Source organism: Acyrthosiphon pisum, chromosome A1 (genome assembly GCF_005508785.2).
Source record: "Acyrthosiphon pisum isolate AL4f chromosome A1, pea_aphid_22Mar2018_4r6ur, whole genome shotgun sequence".
Lineage (NCBI taxonomy): Eukaryota > Metazoa > Arthropoda > Insecta > Hemiptera > Aphididae > Acyrthosiphon > Acyrthosiphon pisum.
This window is the reverse complement of record NC_042494.1, coordinates 134941618-134951321: the sequence shown is the minus strand read 5'-3', so window position 1 is coordinate 134951321 and position 9704 is coordinate 134941618. Positions and strand designations below refer to the sequence as shown.

Sequence of the window (9704 nt, the reverse complement as noted above, 5' to 3'; positions counted from 1 at the left end):
TGCCATGTAAGATTTTGTAAATAAATATGACGTCAAAATATAGACGTCTTGAACTTAGAGTGTTGATATTAACCAGTCTTCTAAGTGGTTCATAGCAATGATCAATTATTATGCAATTGTTAGGAATTTTTGTATTAATAAATCTTAGGAATTTATTTTGAACTCTTTCGATTTTATTTATCCACACAAGTTGGTAAGGGTTCCACAAAATGGAGCAATATTCAAGTATTGAACGTACTAGAGCAAAATAAAGAATTTTTAATGATGCAATGTTATTAAAATCGCGAGTGTTTCTGATAATAAAGCCAAGTGATTGTGTTGCTTTTATAGTTATTGATTGAATGTGTGCAGTAAAAGAGAGTGAACTAGAAAAAATAACTCCAAGATCTTTAATAGAGTCGACTTTAGGTAAAAGGTAATTGTCGGAGTAATAAGCAATATTGAGCGGAGATTTATTACGATAAAAAGAGATGGAATTGCATTTATTAATGTTAACTTGTAAACCATTATTATAGCACCAGGCTTTGAAATTATCAAAGTCGTCTTGTAATTTACATTGTTACTCTAAAATACGACTATGCACGACATATTATTTAAATTGATCCATCCATTAATTTGTATATAAAAGAATTATAATACATAAAAACGGATATATGTGCGATACAAAATAGGGGTTATTATATTGAAATTTACAACTTAACATTAATATTAATTTAATTTAATCCCTTTGATTAAAAATTCATTGGTTAAATTACTCAGCATTCATAGGTAGGTACATAATTTATACCTATTAATATAGTACTGTATAACCTATATATAACTCGACATTTTAATAAACCAATATTGGTACAATATAACGAAAAACATAATATTATAATACGAATAAAAGATAAACACCAAATCGGAAAAGCAGCATACAATAAAGTATAGTGATCTGTATCAAACAATCAAACAAACCAATAACCACGTCACAGGTTCGTGTACTCCATGTCGACGATGTGTTGGACCATGTCAGCCACTAAATATCTTGAACTATAAACACCCAGCTGTAAATATAACTCCAAAACTTCTTCATCGTTAATTTCCTTTAAACTTGATAACTCAATGACATTCGTTTCTAATTGATGGGGTAAGTAAAATGATGCGAGTGCAAAGCCAAAAAAAAAGGAAACGTAGCCATTTCGGAGTTCAGTTCAGCACTGTTCGGAAAGTGTACGTCGGACGGTACGAATTCTGCCAAAGTCAAGGAATATCAGTCATCTCACTGACTTTCACGCAAGTCTTGAGTCATGTTCATGTAGAAAAAAACGACAGATCTAACGCCGGCGAACTATGACGAAGAGAACCGAAATCAAACAGCAACACATCGACCGGAAGTCCCTCCTCGTCGCACCGGAACAAAACCATGTTCCGGTTAAAGTCCCCGTGACACACGACGAAAAATGGTTCTTTGGGAACGAGACCACGTATCAGCGAGTTGTCTCCATCACTGACAAGCTTGTTAAATTGTCGCTACGTTCAAGTGGTTGGTCTACTCCTCGCTTACTGAATATACTTAATGCGTTGTTCTTAAATAATCACTGTCCACTAACGTCAAAAATTGTATCCCAGATATCCATGATGATTTCTCGAAAGCAATCAGGGTCTTTATATTTTGCCATGTAAGACTACCCATGGAACCTGAAAGAAAATCAAATATGTATATTATATTTGTCACGGCGTTAATCGTATTATTTTTCAATATATACAAAACTAATACGATTGTCTATAGTCAGATCTCAGTACCTAATCTAGATCCAATGATAAATATAAAGTTATTTTATATATTAAACATTTGAACATAACCAAAAAATACAAACAATCACATATTTCAAATAAAGTGAACATTTCAGACTTCAATTTTCATTATGAAAATGAAAGTCAATTTTAAACCTAACTCTCAGCTTTTCGTCTCGTAGTTTTAATTTGATCACTACATGATATTGTGATTTTTCAGATGAAGTGACTGTACCAAATTACTATTTACTGATATCGTCCGACTTGATCCTTGTCCAATTCAAATGACACATATTTGAGATTTTTTCCGAACACACCATTGCTTACAATTGTTGGCAGTTCTTCTCGCAATAAAGAATCCATTGCTACAATTATTGATTTGATATAACACGTAACTCTTTTATTTTTATTGTTGACTACTAATTCGTTTTAGCTAATAACAAGATATAATGAACTATATTATTATCTTTGCAATTCACTTCCAATTTGTATATATGTTACGGGCAAAGTGTACCCCGCCCAGATCCAGGTGAGCAAAGTGAATTAATTACTGCACACATTTATGTCGAATGGTATTTATACGTAACAATAATACTACAAAACTATTTTTACACATTTTATTCGTTTGATAGGTACCACGACTTATGAGTAACGAGATACCAATCTAATTGTACGGCGTATGCAATATATGCGATGACAGCTGCCGATAATACGAACTGATCCGTAATTTCAACGACAAAGTAATCACATAGTAATATAGTATATTGCGCATTTGCGCGAACACTATAATTGCTAACAGTATAGGTAATCTATATAATATTTCATTATCTAATCATAAACCCCTACGAGTGTAAAATAATGCTTTTTTACGTGCCTAAGATTACTTTTTAGTAATAATTAATTAAATTAAAACTATTAAAATAACTATAATTTAATAATAAATAATATTCATCTTGTTTATGCCAAACCGCTTTTAGATAAACATATAGGAGGTGGAGGTAGGAGGTGCCATACTGGATAATAGATTTAAAAACTATTTAAAGGCAACTAATATTTGAAGCGTCTATTTCAAGTTTTTTATATGATTATTAAAAAATGCAGTAAAATGTTTTATTTGATTTTTAATATATTCAATATTTAACCTACAGTGCCCAAATCTAAAAGGACACTGTATACAATACCCGGACAATGTTAACTTATTCCAACTTTGCCCTCGAAAAACAGGAATTGTGCACAGGGTACTGTGCCCAATGCTCAATTTTCTACTTTGCCCATAACATATACATAGCAATTGACATAACTCAAAACAAATTTGGTTGTCAATTTAATATTATTTTTTATTTTTTACTAAATATAATTAAAATGTTTTTATTTTAGACGGTTTGACCAATATTCATCAGTAGGTATTGAATTAATGTTTTATTTTTTCGTCCAATGATTTGATTAATACGGGGTGAGGACACAGAGTTTTCTGTTTCATGTCAATTAGGGATTAACATGAAACACTATAAAAAATATGCTTGCCCAATATGTATATCAATCATGATTAATTATGTAATAATGAATTTACTCATGTCTTAAAGCGTCATAAATTAACGTGAATCATACTTACTGGGTATACGTATAGTACTATTAAAAAATTTAATCCAATTGCATTGTTTACAATATGCACTTATGATTATACGGGACTTAACTGACTTATTAAAATAAAATAATTATTCCATAAATTATTGGAATATGAGCATATCTCTTGGTGTAAAAGCCATATCTTGAAAAAACGTTATCTGCAGCAATTACGTTGCAAAACTTTTTTTTTATTTTACACAATAATATATACAATCTGTACAGTTGATGCACAATAAGCATATTGGATAATGGTAACAATAATACATGAGTGCTTGATAAGAAGCCACCCACTAGTGGCACTTGACTGTATGGCTCAACACTTAACATTAAAATCTTTTCTATCATGAAGAACTACAGATTAGAATTGAAAGTCCTTTAACGAAAATGGCTTTTGAATAAGATGTCACAATATGGATCATAAATACTTTTTCGATTTCTCACGTAGCGGTTTTGTTATTTTAATATTATTCAAAAACGAATAACTGTAGATACATGAACATTTTACTGAATATTCATATTTTCATTTTCTATACACCATACAATTTTGAAAATATTTTGATTATTTTTGAGCTGTTTACGGACATTGTCAGTTTTCAATTTTTTAGTTTTTTTTTTTTTTTATAAATATCAAAAAAATTTTGTTTGTTGGGTAAAAAAGCGTGAAAATGTAATGCAAGGCTCCTGATGTATTGTTACAATAGCAGTTGAAAAATATTAAAAATACATAAGCACAATTTTTTTATAAGTATTTAAAATTTGAATTTTGACAAAATGTATCAAATTTAAAACTTAATAATTATTTAGTAGTTACGAATGTATAAAATGTTCAACTTTTATAAGGATTGAAAATTTAAAATAGGGTTCCATAGGTAAATACATAAATTACTTTATTCACAATAATATATCATCAAATATACTTAGTAATATCATAGGCTGACTGACCATTTTCGCTCAGAATCGATTTCTTATACAATGATATTATACCATTGAATTCAAATTTAACACTATCCATTAAAGTGACCCACTTGTAACCTACTGTACAGCAGAGCGACATCCACTTACCCATTTTACAATGTTTTATGAAAAAACTATAAAATATAATTGTATTGTGATAGTCAAGGGATTCGGGAGGTATTTATTTATTTGATCGAAAATTTGATTTGCTCAGTTCCTATTAAGAAGAAGCGTCTTCTTCACATTCGTTATCCCTATACCTAACACAGCCAGTTAATTATATAAACATAATAATAATAATAATACAAATTAATGTTGCTGTGAGCAATAATATAAAATATTATAATACTATAGTATTTGTAATATACAATCTCTGCAGTTTAATAAATTCATAGGATAGCAAAAACATTTAAAACAACTCTGGAGAGTTTACACATTTCCTTCAGGTAAACATAAAGTTGACCCGGGAGAGTTTACCACTGTCCGCGCCCGTAAAAGTAATGGCAGAGCGTCGGTGTTCCGGTCCCGTCACCGTTCCGCTGCGAGCCGCAACTAGCCAACAAGAACGGAGCGATACGTTCGTAGAACAGCTTCTCGCTGTGGAACTGACTGCCGTTATTGTAAAAACCCCGCAGCTCGAGGGTCGGGTGCTTGAACTTGAACATGAGTCGATGACCGTGGCGTCGGTCGTTGTGGTCATCGACGCTGGTGTACAGGACGCACGACGCGAACTGATCCAGTCCGGTGTGCCGTGTGCAGACCCTCCAGTTCGAACGAAACAAGCCGGATGTCCGGCCAAACGCTCCGGCCGCGGTCATAATATCCGCTATCGTTCCGTCCACCTTCCCCGTCATCGCGTTCGGCGCGGTTACACGAACAGTCAAAATGTCGTCGACGTGTACGCGTTCGAATTGTCGGAGTGGCACTGCCGGGACCGTGCACTAATGTGCGTATCGTCAAGGTTTCTACTGGCGAATTGAAATCAGACCTCGACGCCCTAAATTGTTTCAGTTGAATTACAGTGATTGCATGCCAAAATTTGATATAATTTTAGTGTAATTAAAACACCTGCTATAATTTTTTAGACATTGAGTACACTAATTGACCTTTAAAGTGTCACAGTTATCCAAGGTTATCATCATCCAAGTACTACTCAAGTACACGCGCGCGCGTTCAAAGTGTCTTTACCGGTTAATTTTGCGTCTCCGATAATGTTGTTCTTAGAAATCTGATTTGGTTTGTTTTAAATGGAACCGAAACTATAGCTTACATTGTCAGTCCTGTAAAGTATTTAAGTAAAAGTATTTGAGTAAAAGTATTCAAATACTTTTTTAAGTATTGAATAACTTTTTAAATACTTTCAGCATGAAGTATTTTGAATGGTATTTCAAATACTTTTTTAAGTATTGAATAACTTTTTAAATACTTTCAGCATGAAGTATTTTGAATGGTATTTCAAATACTTTTTGGTTTTGAATACTTTGGTTTTTTATTTCGAACATTTTATTTTTATTCGAAATAATTGGTTGGAAAAATATTATTGTCAATTACAATAATAGAATAATAGTTTTATTTAATATTCTGTATTTCTGTGTTAGCCGAAGCCCAAAGCCCAACCAAAGGTTTGTGAAAACCAGATTTCTAAAAAAAAAATATTGAATATTGAATAACAATATTCCCTTTAAAACTATTAGATAACTATTAGATTACCTACTTCCTATGTGTTTATATTACGATAATTAGAAACCTACTTTAAAAACCAAAAGTATTTGAAAAGTATTTGAAATACTTTTACAAAGTATTTGAGTAGTATCTTAAATACTTAAAAAAAAATGTACCTATTTGAGTATTTACTCTAGTACTTTTTAAAAATATTCTTTACAGGACTGTACATCTGAAATACGACTGTGCACACATTATATTATTTGATCCATCCGTTAATTGTATTTTAAAGAATTATAATTGTTATAAACTATAATACATAAAAAACAAATGTATTTGAATACCTATATTAGATATTTTACTTATTTTAATCATATTTAAATAATTATTATGGATGCTGATGAGTCGTAAATTAAGTAGCAGTTTTATTTAAATTGACAAGTTTTTGACAATACCTAAATTTTATTAAATGTTTGATCTAGAAGCCTTGACCATTTGATTCTGGTTAAATATTGTAATAGTTTAAATCGGAGAAGAGCTATAGTGCTAAATATTGTCTTTGAAAATATCAGAACCCATGTATACAAAGTTCTCAGTATAAGCTCTTTAAAATACTTAAGACGACGCTACACCCCCATGCGTTGTCTCCATCTTATAAATGTACAACATAGCAAAAATTGTTTTGCGCAGAAAAGAACCAATTAGGCTAAAATCATAACTAAGAAACGACATTTTCACCACATAAAAAGGAGAACTTTGGCAGTGCAACGTTGTTTTTTATTTTTTTCATATCATTTATATGAAAAAAGTTTTTCAAGTTTGAAAAACACAAAAATAATGGTTTTTGAAAAAGTAAGAACTTTTTTCATATAAGTGATATCAACAAAATAAAAACAACGTTGCCTAGCCAAAACTCTCCTTTTTATGTGGTAAAAATATCGTTTCTTTGTTACGACTTTAGTAGCCTTCTCGGTTCTTTCCCACGCAAAACAGTTTTTTGCTATGTTGTACATTTGTAAGACGGAGACAACGCATGCGGGTTAGGTTAGGTTAGGTTAGCTATGTCCTCTGAATAAAAAAATAATAAACGGCAGTACATGTTTTATTTATATTAATTTATTTTAATCCCTTTCATTGAAAACTCAATAGTTAAATTACTTACCATTTATAGGTAGGCACAATGTACATAAAACCTATTTAACTCAAAACGTTAATAAAATAATATCGGTACATTATAATAAATAATATATAATATAAAAACATTATATGGCCACCCAATCGGACACAGCTGCGTACAATAAATTATATACTATGATGAGTAGTACCCAGCAAGAAACAAATCGATAACCATATTACAGGTACGTGTATTCCATGTCGACGATGTGTTGGACAATGTCAGCCACTAAACCCGACCCAACGTCACCGCCCAGCTGTAAAAACCATTCCAACATTTCTTCATCGTCCATTTCCTCATTTTTAAGGTCATTTGATTCTAACTGATGGGGTAAGAAAAATGATGCGTGTGCAAAGCCATAATAAGTATACGTGGCCATTTCAAAGTTCAATTCGGCCTTGTTCGGAACACGTACGCCGGCTGGTACGGATGCCGCCAAAGTCAAGCAATATGCATTCAGCAAGTCATCCCACTGACTTTCACGTAAGTTTTGCGTCGTGTTCATGTAGAAGAAAAACGAAAGATCTAACGCCGGCGAACCATACCGAGGCGTCCCGAAATCAAACAGCAACACATCGACCGGATGTCCCGCCTCGTCGTACCGGAACAACACATTGTTCCGGTTGAAATCCCCGTGGCACATGACGGAAAATGGTTCTCGAGGAACGAGCGCACGTCTCAGTGAATTTTCTCCATCATCAATGAGCATGTTCAATCGTCGCAAGTGCTCATTGTCCCGATAAAGGTCACCACTACGTTCAAGCAGTTGGTCGACTCCTCGCTTTCCGAATCTACTTAATGCGTTGTTCTTAAATAACCACTGTCCATCTAAATCAAATTGTGTATCCCGGATATCCATAATGATTTTTTGAAATCGATCGGGGTCTTTGTATTTTGCCGTGTACGACAACCCATGGAACCTGAAAGTAAATAAAACATTTATATTATAATGGATTACTCGGCGTTGCCCGGAAAAAAAATTCTGATTGGGTGTAACATGTTGTGGAAGTAATGTATTTTTAAGTGTAAATTATATTATATTTTAATGTATAGACATCTCGACCGACGGTGTTCATGGAATTTTCAGCTGTATATTATCAGGTTGGGAATCTACCTGTGGTAGATCGCGGACTCCGTGTGGTTTGTACGTAAGTGTATAATTTATGTATCAAAGTTATACGAAGTTTGTTGTTTTTGCTTAAATCAACATATGGTGGATTAATTCAATCAATTGATACAAAATCCTAACCTAAAAGAACCTTACTAAAATCCAATGAATAAGTAAGACCAAAACATTCGAATGTATAGATAAAGAATAAAAATAAAAAAGGAAAATAAGAAAAAAAAACAATGTAACTTTCGAACTTGAAATATTTTGTACTAAAATACATAGAAGTGCCACAGCACCAACAGCCTTATCGCTTTAATAATAATTATTATTATCAAAATCAATAGCAACAATTTACAAACAAAAATGTCCATTGTAAATCTCATAATCCCTGTCTGACCAGTTCCAGGTTGGAATTTGCCCTTTTTAAATTAGCCTATCTTCTTTCCATAGGTCTAATGTATCTTTGTACCGAAATTCATCGCAATCGTTCCGGCTGTTTATGAACGCATAAGACACACACGCACATTAATTTATATATATATATTTCATGGCATTAAAAAATCGTATTATTTTAAAATAAATAAAAAATAATACGACTGTTTATAGTCAGACGTCTGAAGTTTATAATATACATTCAATATTAAACAGAAAGTTATTTTCTATATAGAACCTTTGAAAGTAACCATAAATATACAAAAAAATCACATATTTAAAATAAAGTGAACATTTCAGACTTCAATATTTTTATATACCATTGAATTTTTTTTATACCAAAGTATTTTTATGTTTACTCACTTGGCTAATGCTTGTAACGCAATTACGAGGTGATCATAGTCAAGGAACGGACGGTCTTCACTCAATCGGAATCCCAAAGGATTCACGTTCTCCAATACAATTAAATCTCTTTCAAAAAACTCACCACATTTATTACGGCCGTAAAAAAATCGAGCAAATGTTGGCCAGTTTCCGACACCTGCCATAGAGCGATGACATTCAAATAAAAATGGTATAATTCTTTCATACATAGTAATTTCGTTATGGAATTGAAAGTCGATTTTAAACTGAATTCTCATCTTTTCATCTCGAAGTTTTAACTTTATCACAACACGATGTTGTGATTCATCAGATGTGGTGACTGTACCAAATAATACTGTTGACATGTACTGATCCTGTCCGACGTGATCCCTTTGTCCAAATCAAATGACAAATATTTTAGATTTTGTCCGAACGCGCCATTGCTCACAATTGTTGGCAGTTCTTCTCGCAACAAAGAGTCCATTGCTAAAATTATTGATTTGATCACAATACGTTCAATTTCCTTATTTCTCGTTGAGTACTAATTCGATTTAGCTAATAACAAAATATAATATAACTGTATTATTATCTTTGCACTTCACTTCT

The 9704-nt window shown here is 32.2% G+C and overlaps 2 protein-coding genes across 2 annotated transcripts in view; both read right to left on the bottom strand.

Annotated features, from left to right (window-relative positions):
- Positions 1-870: 870 nt before the first annotated feature.
- LOC100166909 overlaps positions 871-9704 on the bottom strand; it is a 17692-nt gene continuing 8858 nt past the window's right edge. The window contains exon 5 of the mRNA XM_016803690.2: positions 871-1007. Within this exon, the coding sequence (XP_016659179.1) occupies positions 969-1007 (39 nt within the window). The 3' untranslated portion in view covers positions 871-968. The remainder of the gene's footprint in view (positions 1008-9704) is intronic.
- LOC100164898 lies at positions 7105-9653 on the bottom strand. Its single transcript, XM_016803691.2, has 2 exons — positions 9099-9653; positions 7105-8112 (listed from the first exon to the last, which is right to left on the bottom strand). Exons 1-2 carry the CDS (start codon positions 9461-9463, stop codon positions 7371-7373), a joined length of 1107 nt encoding a protein of 368 aa, XP_016659180.1. The 5' UTR covers positions 9464-9653; the 3' UTR covers positions 7105-7370.